The sequence below is a fragment of the Papilio polytes genome, unplaced genomic scaffold (assembly GCF_000836215.1).
Source record: "Papilio polytes unplaced genomic scaffold, Ppol_1.0 DF824325.1, whole genome shotgun sequence".
Taxonomy (NCBI): Eukaryota; Metazoa; Arthropoda; class Insecta; order Lepidoptera; family Papilionidae; genus Papilio; species Papilio polytes.
The window spans coordinates 1033139-1047089 of NW_013524879.1; the positions used below are offsets into that span (position 1 = coordinate 1033139).

Genomic DNA, 13951 nt, shown 5'->3' on the forward strand with positions numbered 1-13951 from the left:
AAAATGCTTCTGCTGCTATTATGTTAGACAAGGGCGGATTCTGCTTTGGCGCCAGGGGGTCACATAATCATAGCGTGGTCAAGGCAAGAGCTCAGGGGGGGGGGGGGCATGACCCCATGACTCCCCCCCCCTGGATCCGCCCTTGATCTGAGTTCAACTGTCAATTTGTCACCTTCATCTTGTCTCCATCTCCTTCTAATCTGTCAAATCTTGATTTACGTATTTAGCTTTAGTAGGACAAAAGGATATCTTATCTAAAAAAGATAACAGTATGATATTACCTTATTACGATTCTATGAATCAACGATAATCCTTACGCACTAAATGATCTCATATGTATGCATAACGAATGATTTATAGATGTCGCCACTTTGTATGTAACGAGGTGTCGCAGGAAGGCCTAGAAAGTGCTCGTAAAATACCATTATACTGATTTGGGGCGATTGAAAAAAAATACGCGGAGAAAAAATATTTTAAATGCAGCAAATGCTAATAAAATAATTGAATGATTTCTAATTAAATTCATTTTCAATTACATTGACATAAAAAAGTTTATAGCGATCGTAAAATCTAAAAATATAATACATAATTTATTCGGCCAGTAATGTCAATGTCAAACGCATCGTAAACGGCGCCGAAAACGATTACCTTTCTAGTAACAATAGTATTCTACTATATTAGGTTTACGTCTAGATCGCCTAAAAAAGCTAGGCGCTAGACACGCTTTGATGTATGAGAAAGTTGCGTCTCCTTCCGTTGATGTCATTGTTCGGGTGTTGAATTAAAAAAAATAAGGTGACCATATTGCCAGATTAAATAAACAATTCTGCAAAAGGTACATACTATCTTTATTATATTTCTTTTTGAAATTCGTAAAATAACATATTGATATTTATTCATTAAATTGTTTTATTATTTTTACTGGTTTACGATCAAACGCCTTTACCAATACTTCACAACAAGCTTAATCAATCATATACATTATTATTTAGATCAAAAGAAAATATTCAAAATGCAGATTAAATGCTAAATATAAAATTGTCACCACCATAACTGACACACATCAATAAATCAAATGAACGTGCGAATCACGATACTTTTTTTGGTACAATGTCCCGTACAGAGACGTGCCTAAACTGCTAATGTTGCCAGTTTAAGTTGTAAAGATAGGTGGCGAACGTAGCGCTTCATTCATTAAATCATTAAAAACGTCGACGATCTAAATACTTTGTCACGTAGGCTTCATTAAATATTTATTGGTCAGATAAATAGAGTAATACAGCAACACGTGTTTTATTTAGTATTGTCATTGTTTAGAATTAGGGTAAGCTTGATCGTTTTTTTCTTATAGTAATGAATAAATTTAACCGTTCACTACATGTTAAAACAATGCCTATTGTTAGGAACAGCAACTTAATCTACCTAGAGATTGAGGGTAGTGGTCATTCCAAACACAAGAATCCAAAATTAGGCTGCAGATAAAAGACGAAAAGGTTTAAAGCTAAAAATCTAATTTTTAATAACTAAAAAGTCTTATAAGAAAAGTAAATAGCTTCGAATCATATTTAAGTATTGCTAATAAAATCTTAGTGTCCGTTAATGTTCCTAATTATCACAATACCAACTATTTAAAAGGTTACATGAATGAGTATAAGAAAATGTTTAAAAAATGTTTTCGCATCTAATTTTGTCATTTATTGGCACTCTGATACTACTCTCGCCATCTATCGAAATATTTGTGTAGTTAACTGTTATGTAATTCAAAATAAATTAATATACAAATAAAAAGTAACAGGAAAAAATTGAAGAATTTCTTCTTTAACATTTATGTTTTTTTAATGTCTGATAAATCTATAATAAAATGTTTACTGCACATTGCACAATAAAAGTAATCGATATGGCAACACTAAAGGCTAAAGAGGCTTTTAGCTTTCACGGTCAAGGTCAAGTTCATCTTTTAGTTTTGTTTTTGGAATTTGTACTTTGGAATCACCTGTTTATTTCTTGATAATTGAAAATATAGTTGTTATACAGTGAATTGTGATATAGTGACCATCAAAATGTGTTCATTAATTAGACAATTCGTTTATGTGGGAAATAACAGAGTTTTAGGTAAAATCAAAACATTTATTATGCCGACATGACCTTTTGGTGATACTATAAATTCTCTTATTACAGGATTATTTCCGAGATTATATTCGTCAAACATTCCCCAATATGAAACTTTAGCTGTATCAGTGCCTAAGAAATACGTTTACCATGTTGAATTAAATAGACCTAAAAAGTTCAACACATTCACACCAACAATGTGGAAGTAAGTTTTTTTTAAATAGTCTAAAGTAACCAAAAAGTTTTATATGCTGCCAGTAACCTAGTCAAACATTTACAAATAGTTTTTATTTAGTTTTCATTTAACTTAAATCTATTTATACATCAAACTTGATTGATTTTATTCGGATGAATTTTAACACAAGTATTTTTGTATAAAATTGCATTAAAACTACCTATAACATTAAACAATCTGTCAATACTCAGCATTAACCAATATAATATTCTATTTAATATTAAAAATGTTAGAAAGTGTCTCCAGAACAGCTAATAGTATCTCGCTGAAAGGCATAGATGTCAAACATAATTTGAAAAAACACAGGTTACAAATATATATTTTTTTTATTTTGCACTAACAGAGTTCTATTCTATAACCCATAAGTTAAAACCAATATTAGTTAACGCAGTTACTTCTATATTTAAGTTAAAAAGTTAACAAATCATAAAACAATGAGTATAAAATGTATTTTTTAATTAATTACAGAGAGTTAAGAACTTGCTTCTCTGCATTAAGTGAAGACCCGGAGTGCAGAGTGGTAGTATTATCTGGACAAGGAAAGCATTTTACTGGAGGTAATTTATTTTATTATGAAAAATTAACAACAATTTAATGTACTTAAATGGTTTCTTTCTCATTGAAGTTAGTAAAGCATGGAAATAGTTAATGCAGAGATAATTCTCTTTGTTGTCCTTTTTCATGCCATCCTCTTCTTATAAAGATGGGAAGGGAAAGTGGATTTAACGGTGGCGATGCATAAAAAGGGGAAATATCCTCTTTATGTGTGTCTCTTCCTCTCTAGACTAAAGGTTTCTCATCTGTGGAATGGAAAGTGGATTTGATGGTGGAGATGCATAGGAAGGGGTAATATCTTCACTTCATGTGTGTTGATACACATACTTCTGCTTATGTATGGGTAGAGCTTTGCTTCGCCTTTTCGGCGAATTTAAGTGACCGCTTGCTTACTTTATGATATGAATAAGAGATATTAAAGATGTTTTTATTTCAGGTATTGATTTGAACGGGTTTGTGGAGAGTGCCAGTAAGGCACATGAATTAAGTGATGTAGCCCGAAAAGCTAGATTCTTGCACAAAATGATTGAACAATATCAGGTAAATTATTCTAAGCACATTTTTTCAGTAATTTCCTGTACTTTGACCATTAATTGCTACTTTATGGCAATTTTTTAACGGCCTTCACTGTGGTATGCTAAAATATTTCTTGAAGTACAATACAGTATTGAAATTTTCAGAATATTACAAACATATGATATCTCATTTTAAAGCTATCCTTTGTGATATTCAATCATTTTTTTCGGATCCCCTTCGAGCTTCATATGAAAAACGAAATTTTTCATAGGTATTCAGTCTGTGGCTCAGTGGTTTATGCACTTGACTTGTAATCTACAGGTCTTGGGTTTGAATCCCGCCATGTACCAATTTGATTTTCAATTTTTCAAATTTTCATATGTACATAATTTACCCGACATTTTTACCGTGAAGGAAGACATCGTGATGCAACCTGAACATATCGGCGAAGAAATTCAAAGATATATGTGAAGTCAACCATCCCGCAGTGCAGCGTGGTTGACTATGTCCTAGTCACCCCTGATTAGGGGACATTTAGTGAACTGGTGATGATTCAGTCTCGAAGAACAAATATCATACTTTTTTTTAAATTGACGCAAAGCTTCTGATGGATGTTTGTTATGGCTTAATATGATATTTCTCACAGATGAAATAGTATAGAAGAACAAATATTTACTAAGCTTTTTTGTTTTAGTTATTACAGTTTTATAGTTTTTTTATTGTACATTTTCAGCACGGTATAACAGCGCTAGAGAGCTGTGTGAAGCCAGTACTGGCGGTGGTACACAGCGCGTGTGTCGGCGCTGGAGTGGATTTGATTACAGCTGCAGATGTTAGGTGAGGTTTTTATATAGCTAACGGCCATTTTATTGATGTTTTAACAAGTTTTTACAATTGTAGTCTCTACAACTACCTTATAATAAGTTTTTAATATAAGCAGCTTGTATGTGATTTCTTGTTTAAGTTATCTACCTTTAGTGTACAGAGTAGGGGACATACCGAAAAGGGATTTTCCCCTCCTCTGTCTTAGTGTCCGGTTAAATATTGGTGTTTTTTATATTTATATAAAAACAGACAAGATGATTTTATTAAGATTAGATATTTAATGGCCAGGGGAGGGGACGTACATAAAATGGACATATTACCTTTTCTGTCTCCTTGTTTTGAGTAGATATTAGTGTACTTTAACTTTGTGTAAAAAAGCTCGTTTTAATATATTTATTGTCTCTCCCTACCTCTGACAAAGGAGGGGACCTACAATAAACTGTTAACCTTTCTCTTATCATAATTTAATCAATATTGTACTTTTATGATTTATAAAAACAACATCTTTTTTAATATTTAAAATTGTCTCTCCCTTGCAGATATTGTACAGAGGAGGCGTGGTTCCAAGTCAAAGAAGTGGATGTAGGCTTGGCCGCTGATGTTGGTACTTTGCAGAGATTACCTAAAGTAAGTTCTAGAAGTAGGTAAAAATAAGCTTACGTTTTTGCCATTTCTAAATAATAATGATAGCTTTTTAATGGTGAAAGAATTTTTAGAATCAGTCCAGTTATTATTGAGTTATTTCAATACATACAAAAATACAAATCTTTCTTACTTATATTATATTTAATATTATAAATGCTAAAGTTACGGTGGATGGATGAATGGATGGATGGATGTTTGTTAGCGTTTGTAGCCTAAACGGCTGAACGGATGTCCGGAAATATGGCATAGGTTTAGAGCATAATTTGGAAGAAGTTTTTGAATGTTTACTCCATCATTCTGCAACGGGTCAACATATCTTACTGAAATTTAACACAGACAAAACAAAGTCTGGAGTACACATGGGATAAGCTCCATCTCAGAGAAATGTCTGGTTCCAGAGGGATACGTAGCTTTTTGTAATTTATATAGTTGGTATGTTTTCTAATGCCACGTGGACGAAGTCACGGGCAACAGCTAGTCTTTTTATAATATTAGTATAGATTTATGTTATTTCAGGTAATAGGCAGTACTTCAATAGCCAGTGAACTTTGCTTCACAGCGAGGAAGGTGTCTGCTAAAGAAGCATTACAAATTGGTCTTGTTAGTAAAGTTTTTCCTGATAGAGATAGGTAAGTCTCAAATATATTTAATACTAGCTTTTACCCGCGACTCCGTTCGCGTGAAATAAAAAAGAAGCCTGTGTGTTCTTCCAGACTATATACATCTATGACAAATTTCATCGAGATTCCTTCAGCAGTTTACAAACTAACAAACATCCATCAAGAAAAATTAACATGAATAAAAAATTAAATTTGTCTCAGATATAGAATATAATCTGGAAAAAAACAGACTACTTACTAAGTTTTACTGCTAATTTAAAACATTAGTATATTTGGTTGATTCAATGATATATCAAGTTAAAAATGTAAATATAATTCCTCTTTACCATTGAGTTTTTCTTCAATTTTATAGTTTGTATTTAGCGCCATCTATGAACAGATTGTGATTACTAAATTATAAAACGACTTTACCGCTAGATGGCGCAATTTTTAAAGTATTAATTAGGTGTATTGTTATGTAAAAAATATACGCTTCAATCGAATTTCATTTTTAAACTAAACATAATTAATTCTAGCTTCTTTAATAAAAAAAACAACTTGGTATGCTTTGGTTTAACAATGAATTATAAAACAATCATACAAATGAATTGAAAACGTTTTGGAAATTGGTTTAGTTTAAATCGTATTTATTTTTTGTTATTTAAGAACATATCATAGATGGCTAGACTCCTATATATCTGTTATTGTTAACATTTTGTTCCCTATAACTTTTTTATGTTTTTTTTTATTATTCTTCCAGTGCTATACAAGAAGTGCTAGAAGTAGCTCAGACTATAGCAGCTAAAAGTCCAGTAGCGGTACAAGTGACTAAACAATCACTCGTCTACTCCCAAAGTAGACCAACTGCTGAAGGATTAGAACATATTGTAAGTATATATTTAACTATAAAATACTAGCTTCACCCCGCGACTTCGTCCGCGGAATTAAAAAAGTAGTCTATGTGTTCTTCTGGACTATTCTCTACATATGACAAATGAAAACTGTTCACCAGTTTATTCTACAAACTCTAACATTTTTGCATTTATAATATTAGTAAGATAAGCATATTTTTGTTTTACTAAAATATCTTGTACTATTCCAATTAAGGTCTACATTTGAAATAGGAATTTTTTTAACACAATTGTGGAATGATGGGATTCGAACCCTCGACTTATTGTTCGGAAATTCCTACCCGTAACCATTAGAGCCACACCTCTGACTAAACTATCGCACAACTGTTTAGTCGCTTTGATTCCTATGAGCTTGTGGAGGTGCAAACTCGATATTTAGTCGTGCGAAACAGTTGAATGCGAAACAATCGACAATCGCACAACGGTTGTGCGACAGTTTAGTCAAACAGATATTAGCGCTTAATTCTAACTGTATATTTTAAATTTGTATACTAAACATATCTTTACTAAATACAACTTCTGTTATTTCTGCATTAAAAAACTACGTTTCCGTTAAAGTCCCGTTCAAAATAGTCTAGCTGTTTTGTAGTTTCCGAAACAAACACACAGACAGACAGACATTTTAAAAATTGATATCTCGTTATATGGATTTTAACGAATACATACAGACACTCTACTTTTATTAATATGTTTAGATTCGTAATATTTTTAATACTGAGTAATTATTTACTTAAATATAGATAATAGACTAACTACTATACAGTAGTTTTTGAGTTTTTCTTAATAAAGCGTACCAAAAATCGGTAAACGTCTTGAAGTTTTTGTCCTCCACATAACTCTATCATACGTCATCTCAGTCATCACTCTCTTGATCATGTCACCTTTTACACAATCCATCCATCTCTTTCTAGGTCTACCTCTACCGATGTACCCTTCCACACTCATAAATAACGTTCTCCGTGTAACATGCGATTCATCCCTCCTCATAACATGCCCATACCATGCTAACCTTTTACTCCTTACCTTCTCTACTACTGTGGCTACTTGTTGTTAAAAAATTACAAATTGAGAAAATTGTAATTTAACTTTCAATACTTTGAAAATTTCATTATTTTACTTATTTTTAAATTAAAACAATAAAATGAAAACAAAAGAAGAATCGAGCTGTTTATTTTAATTACGAATTCGATTTTGGTTATGATCTTATTTTATTTTACAAGATTTCAATTTTTTTTTATTTGTGAAGAATAAAAACGTCCTTGAATTAATTTCTTTTAATTTACAATTAAAATATTTTTTATTGCAAAAACATAATTGTTATATGATGTTTTTTATTTGCATTTAAAATCAGTTCACCTCTTAAAGTTAAAAGGGTCGGTAGTAATTATGAATTTCAAGTCAATATTGCAACTTTTGCTTTAATAATTTGTCTTGTATAAGCACTAAGGGGTCAATTAGTGATTAATGACTCTGAGTGTGGTTTTAATTGTTTTTTTTTATTTCCAGTGTTTAATCAATCAAACAATGCTGCAAAGCGACGATTTAACGAAGGCAGCGATCAGCCAAGCAACTAAAACTGAAGCGGAATTCGACGATTTGTAATATATTAAGAATTTTTTATATTCATATTAAATAAGATGTAATCAATATACAATTTTGTACAAATGTTAGTTAATTTATTTAACCCTGTCTTACGTAAGTTTTGTTTTTAATTTTCAGTATTTCGTCCAGAAACTAAAATTGGATTATCAACTTTTATTAAAATTAAATTAAAATTTGATAATTTTAAATCAATTTGATATGGAAATTATATTGGATTTAATTCAAATTTTCATTAATTGTTAAATAAATACGTTCTTTAGTAAATCTACTTCAATAATATTGTAATTATTTTTTTCTTAAATATTGTGAATAACCGAACAAGGAAGAGGGCGTGTATTAAAGTTTCATCTCTGACGTCACGCTCATAGCAACTACGTCATCGGGCGGCTGTTAACAAAGAAAATCAGGTAACCTAGATTTACGGAGGCTGCACTTACGTTTGCGAGCGAACGACCTGCCCAAATATAGAACGGCTATAAATAGAGTCGGGGGCTCGACTGCACGCCTGCAACCCGGACCCTGCAACGATTTGACCTAGTTATATCTCAATGGGTCGCCGCATGAACGGGAAGGGAGGGCCATTGCGAGCCTCCATTCAGTAACCGCCGAGCCTCGTATACGGACTCACCTACGTCGCTCGTTCTCGCCGGCTTCCTCTCTCTTATATTATAACGTTTAATAACTGCAAAACCATTTACAAGATTAAAATCTCAAATAATCCAGCAAATACAAAGATTATATGCGAAAAAAACTGTTAACAAAAATTTTGACGTTTAAAAAAACCCGCGTCTTTGTTTTCACCCTTTGCGACTACGTCATTGGCTGTTAGTTTTTGTGCTGCGCTCTGATTGGTCAAAATTCCCAAGTCAGGGATTTAAACCAATAGCGTGCCGAGTTTTCGAATTTGTCAGCGATAATCGCGCCACCTGTCGCACCGACACGTTCCGTTCATTGAATAACCCGCCCGGATTGCTTTATTGACGCACGCGCATTGAGGCCCAACAAAGGGCCGAAATAAGAACGGTTCGCAAGTGTGTCTGATGTATTTATGTCATAAAAATGGTGAAATCTGTGAAGTGGCGAGTAGAAATTAGGATATTCGACGTGTCGAATCATGACCGGGGCATCTGAAAAGTAAGTAGTGTGAATTGTACTCTGAACAAGCGATTTAAGGTCGCCCTGTGTTCGATAGGTAGGGTCCTACCCCGGCCATTTTCCGTAGCTCGGCCTAGTAATTTCGCGATATATATCAACTTTAACAGCTGAATATAACGTTGAGCATGCATTTTTTAAGTATACAGTTGGTATATGTCAAATTTTGTTTCATATGTGACCGCCGCCCTTCTCACCCTGCGTGGTGTGTAGATATAATCAATGACGTTTAGTTCATTCACAATAAAGCAGGCGGTTCCTTTCGGGGTCATACGAAGTTAAGCCCAGCCAAGCTGTTTCGCTCAATGAATTAGGCGTTACCAATTACTGTACATTACTTTAGGAATATTCCGCGAATATAAACCACATATTAGTAGATATTTTTGATTAACAACTTATATCTCTACTATTTATAAAAAATAAACGAAGATTATGTCAATTCCAATAAAAAAAAAATAAGTTAATCAAGCCAGTCTTTTATTTAATTAAACCATTACAACTGTCATTTTTTTTTAATTTATTGTCAAATCTTACATGCCAGTATGACAGAGAAAAATAATAAAACCAATTTGACATATCTTTTTACTATTATAAGAGGTAAAATTACACAAAAACTGTATAAAACATATATCAGTCTAATAAATATGTTAACTTCTCTCATGCAATTAATAATGAAATAACAATATCATTTATTAAGACTTGATGTACCATAGGTCACCTGCATCCAGGAGTTGTTACAATTCTTTAAATAATTGTGCTAGGCGGAGTATAATCCTGCTTACAAGAAAAATATGCACTAGCCATAGAATTTCCTATTTTTTTGTCGTAGAATAGGGGCAATGTCCTCTTTATGTGCTCCTCCGCCAATTAAGGGTAATGCATCTACAATTGCGGATGTTTATGGTCAGCAGTCGCTTTCCATTCAGATGGCCGCTCGACCATTTGCCACCTTATGGCATAAAAAAAATAATGCCTATATTCAAAATACATACTATCTGTAGAATTATACAAAAATCTAGATAACTAACAAATAGCATAATTACAGGATTTTAATTTTCTTATAAGAGTAATGACTAAGAAAACATCAAGGTTAGGGTCCATTGTCGTCCATGATAGCAAACAAACTGATGTTGCCAGTCTTTAAGACTTCTTGATTAACAAAGCAAATCAGTTGAGATCACCAACATACAGGGTTTGCTGGGGTTCTTCGGTGATGTGGGCTCGCTGGAGTAAGCCATATTGTTCTCACGCAAAATACGCGCTAGACAGAGTTGCGGAAACCATAGCCCCTACTACTAACTAAGCAAATATAATAATGTCATCGAGTGGTTTATTACAGTTTTCTTTTTAAATTATTATCTGATTGTCTTTTCTTTAGGCGGCTTATAATTTTTGTTGTTATATTGTATTGATTCAGTTATGACGGCTGATAGAGATGTATGGAAGAGCAGCACATACTGTGCCGACCCTCCATAAGGGATAAGGGCAAGTGGATGATGATATTGTATTGCATATTATTTATAAAATCATACAATATTAGAAGATAAGTTATTGTGTTTTGATAATGTTAGCTTAAGTAATCTTAAAGTATATTTTAGTTAGATGAGATATAATTATATTGTTATTTGTTTACTAATAGACAATTAAACGCAATGTTTATTAGCTAGCTTCCGCCCGCGACTCAGTCCGTGATATTAATAAAAACAAAAGAAAGTAGCTTATATATTCTTCCAGGCTACCCTCTACATCTATGCCATATTTCATCGAGATCCGTTCAGCGTTTTAGACTACAAACTCTAACATCCATCCATCCAAACTTTCGCATTTATAATACTAGTATGATTAGTATGACTACTAGGCATTCGACTAAGTACTAGCCTAGTATGAAGTCAATGGTAAAGCATTACAAATGACAGCTTCCGGTATACCGGTCGTAACCAAATTAAGGACAATGGATACTAATTTTAGATTCTTTGTTTTGGTTTTGTCATTTTTATACAAAACTAATTTTTACACGCGACTCCGTCGTGAAATTAAAAAACAAAAGTGAGTCGTCTATCTGTTCTTCCAAACTATCATCTACATCGATGATAAATTTCATCGAGATTCGTTCAGCCGTTTAGGCTACAAACTCTAACAAATATCCATCCATCTAAACTTTTGCATTTATATTAGTAAGATTACTAGGACTGGTCTATATGGGATCGTAAGGGCGCACACCTTTATCACAAAACTGTTGTGCGATTGTCGATTGTTTCGTAGCCAATTCAACTGTTTACAACTAAAAATCGAGTAGTGTGCGCTCCATATAGGCTCATAGGAATCAAAGCGAGACTAAACAGTTGAGTGGTAGTTTATTCAAAGGTTGCGTTGGCTCTTAAGATAGCCAATTAAAAAGGTACATTGTCACTGAGTAACTTCTTACTAATATTATAAATGCGAAAGTTTAAATGAGTGGATGGATGTTTGTTAGAGTTTGTAGCCTAGTAGTAACTAGTAAAAACTAGTAGGCTATATTTTAATTCCATGTAGACGTCGCAACATTATATTAAATAAATATATCTGAAAGTATTACATCTGTAAAACTTGGCAGTAGCATAGTTCGAAGCAGTCGTATTACATTGAAGGTTGCAATGCGCGCGCAACAAGGCCACTACAAGAGCTTTCTATGTCAATGAAAATGTACATCAATGGAAAACGTAACGCCCCATTTCATTGTTAATATCGCGATATGGTGTATACTGTGGTTAATTCACAACTAGCTGTGTGCCCCGGCTTCCAATGTTCATACAAAAATATGTTTATTTACATCTTATAAGAAACCTCTAAAATATCAGCATTTTTTTTATCTATTGTATTGAATAAATACACTGTTTATTAATATAGCCTATGTTACAGATAAATTAACATACACACACATTAACAGTGGTAGTGCCCGCTTTAAGATCTTAGCACTAATGGGCCGGCACGCCCGGTGTAATACCACGACCACACAGAAAACAGGCGTGAAATGGAAGCAATTCCGTGTTTCGTCTGATGAGTGTGGTGCCGAAGGCCTAATTTTAGTCCATTTCTCTTTATCACCCTTTTCTTATACGGAGAGGTTGGGAAGAGGAAGTGGATTTGACGGTGGAGGAGATGCATAGGAAGGGGAAATAACCTCTTTATGTGCCTTCTCCTCCGTCGTATAAGGGTAGGCAACGCATTTGCAATTGCGGATGTCTATGGGCAGCGGTCGCTTCGCCATTTAGTCGGATTCAGGTGGCCGCTTGCTCGTTTGCCATTTTATGTTATAAAAAAAAGACAGCTGAAAGGGACTTTTTATACTACGTAGTGATATCTTAGCGTAGATTTACACTGACGTAGTACCTAATCATAATTGGAATTAAAATGTACTACTAATTATAAAACGGTCAATGCAAACACTTTTAACCAAACAGTGGTAGAGCCCGCTTTAACATCTTCGCAGGAATGGCTCGCCCAAGCAATACCACGACCACACAGAAGACAGGCGTTAATTGTAAGCAACTCTGAACGCCTGATGTGTGCCGAAGGCTTGATTAAGTCCCTTTCGCTTCCTTTAATTTTGTTAAGGATGGGAAGGAAAAATGAATTTGATGAAATAGACGCATAGAAAGGGGATATATCCTCTTTATGTGCGTCTCTTCCGTTGATTAAGGGTAGACAATGCATCTGCAATTGCAAATGTCTATGGGCAGTGGTCGCTTCACATTTCGGTGAATACAGGTGTCCGCTTGCTCGTTTGCCACCGTATGATATGACAGTACACGTATTAAAAAATCTACGTTTAAAAAAACGTGACTTTCTATAATCTTTCGGTTAATTTTAACTAATTAACCCTTTGCGTAACCATTTTACGGATTAAATGTCGCAAAGCTAACTGTACGGATTCTTAAACTTTCCCTACTTGGGCAATCTTAACAAAGTTTGTGGAACTTTTTTAAATTTAGAGACGTTGCAACATCGACTCATGTATGGTTTCCGTGCCCGGAGTCTGATAAAGTTAGTTGAAATCATGATTAAAAAAGTCTATTTTTAACGTGATTAGCGAATATTGTGTCGCAATTTCGCAAAGGACCAAAACTTATAAGAAAGTATCCGTAGCTTGATGAACAAATTGTATGAATTTAGTCGATGTACAGTCGCAGCAATACTCCCTGTTCCACTTTAAGAATAATTGCCTTGTGTCCTATAAGACAAAGTCTACCTCTTATAAATAACCAATTAGTTAGCAATGATTTGCGCTAACGACAGAATAATAAAAAGAAATTAGCCTCATATCACTAATCGACCTTTTTTCGTACAGATATATTTAAAAGATGAGTTGTATTGATTACTAGCAGTTGCTCGCGACTTCCTCTGGATGGAATAAATATTAATAAAATATGACTTTACTCAGCGATAACATAGCTTTTTAATAAAGCAAGAATTTTTAAGTTATTTCAATACATACAAAAATACATTTTTTTCCTTGTGACTATATCAGTATAGATTGTTACACGTTTCGAAATATTGCTGCTTTTAAACTGTACACCGTCAAATTCCCCGACTGTACCTTACTGCCGATTTAATCGATGGCGCTACGAATTATTTTTCATAGCATTCCTGTATCCCGTCGATGCCGGATGCTTTTCTCTTGAGTTCGCATTTGAAGTTTTTTATATATTTTTAAAATGTTTTTTATGTGCAGTGCCTACCTGGTGCGCGTCCGTGCGCAAGTTATGTGCCGCGACGAGGGCACAGGTGGCTGGATGGCGCTTGGCGGCGGCGGACTTGCCGAC

The 13951-nt window shown here is 33.8% G+C and overlaps 2 protein-coding genes across 2 annotated transcripts in view; both read left to right on the top strand.

Annotated features, from left to right (window-relative positions):
• Positions 1–1931: 1931 nt before the first annotated feature.
• On the top strand, positions 1932–8060 carry LOC106100264 (delta(3,5)-Delta(2,4)-dienoyl-CoA isomerase, mitochondrial). Its single transcript, XM_013279065.1, has 9 exons — positions 1932–2112; positions 2179–2314; positions 2813–2901; positions 3336–3439; positions 4149–4252; positions 4780–4867; positions 5402–5514; positions 6245–6371; positions 7902–8060. Exons 1-9 carry the CDS (start codon positions 2061–2063, stop codon positions 7995–7997), a joined length of 909 nt encoding a protein of 302 aa, XP_013134519.1. The 5' UTR covers positions 1932–2060; the 3' UTR covers positions 7998–8060.
• Positions 8061–8932: 872 nt separating this feature from the next.
• Positions 8933–13951, top strand: part of LOC106099859 (sprouty-related, EVH1 domain-containing protein 2) — a 12269-nt gene continuing 7250 nt past the window's right edge. Inside the window, exons 1-2 of the mRNA XM_013278541.1 lie at positions 8933–9131; positions 13861–13945. Of these exons, the coding sequence (XP_013133995.1) occupies positions 9112–9131; positions 13861–13945 (105 nt within the window). The 5' untranslated portion in view covers positions 8933–9111. The remainder of the gene's footprint in view (positions 9132–13860; positions 13946–13951) is intronic.

Coding starts and splice junctions, on each gene's coding strand:
- LOC106100264 (XM_013279065.1), top strand. CDS start 2,061: ATGTGTTCATTAATTAGACAATTCGTTTATGTGGGAAATAACAGAGTT. Junction 2,315..2,812: donor TTCACACCAACAATGTGGAA/GTAAGTTTTTTT, acceptor AATTAATTACAG/AGAGTTAAGAACTTGCTTCT. Junction 4,868..5,401: donor CTTTGCAGAGATTACCTAAA/GTAAGTTCTAGA, acceptor ATGTTATTTCAG/GTAATAGGCAGTACTTCAAT.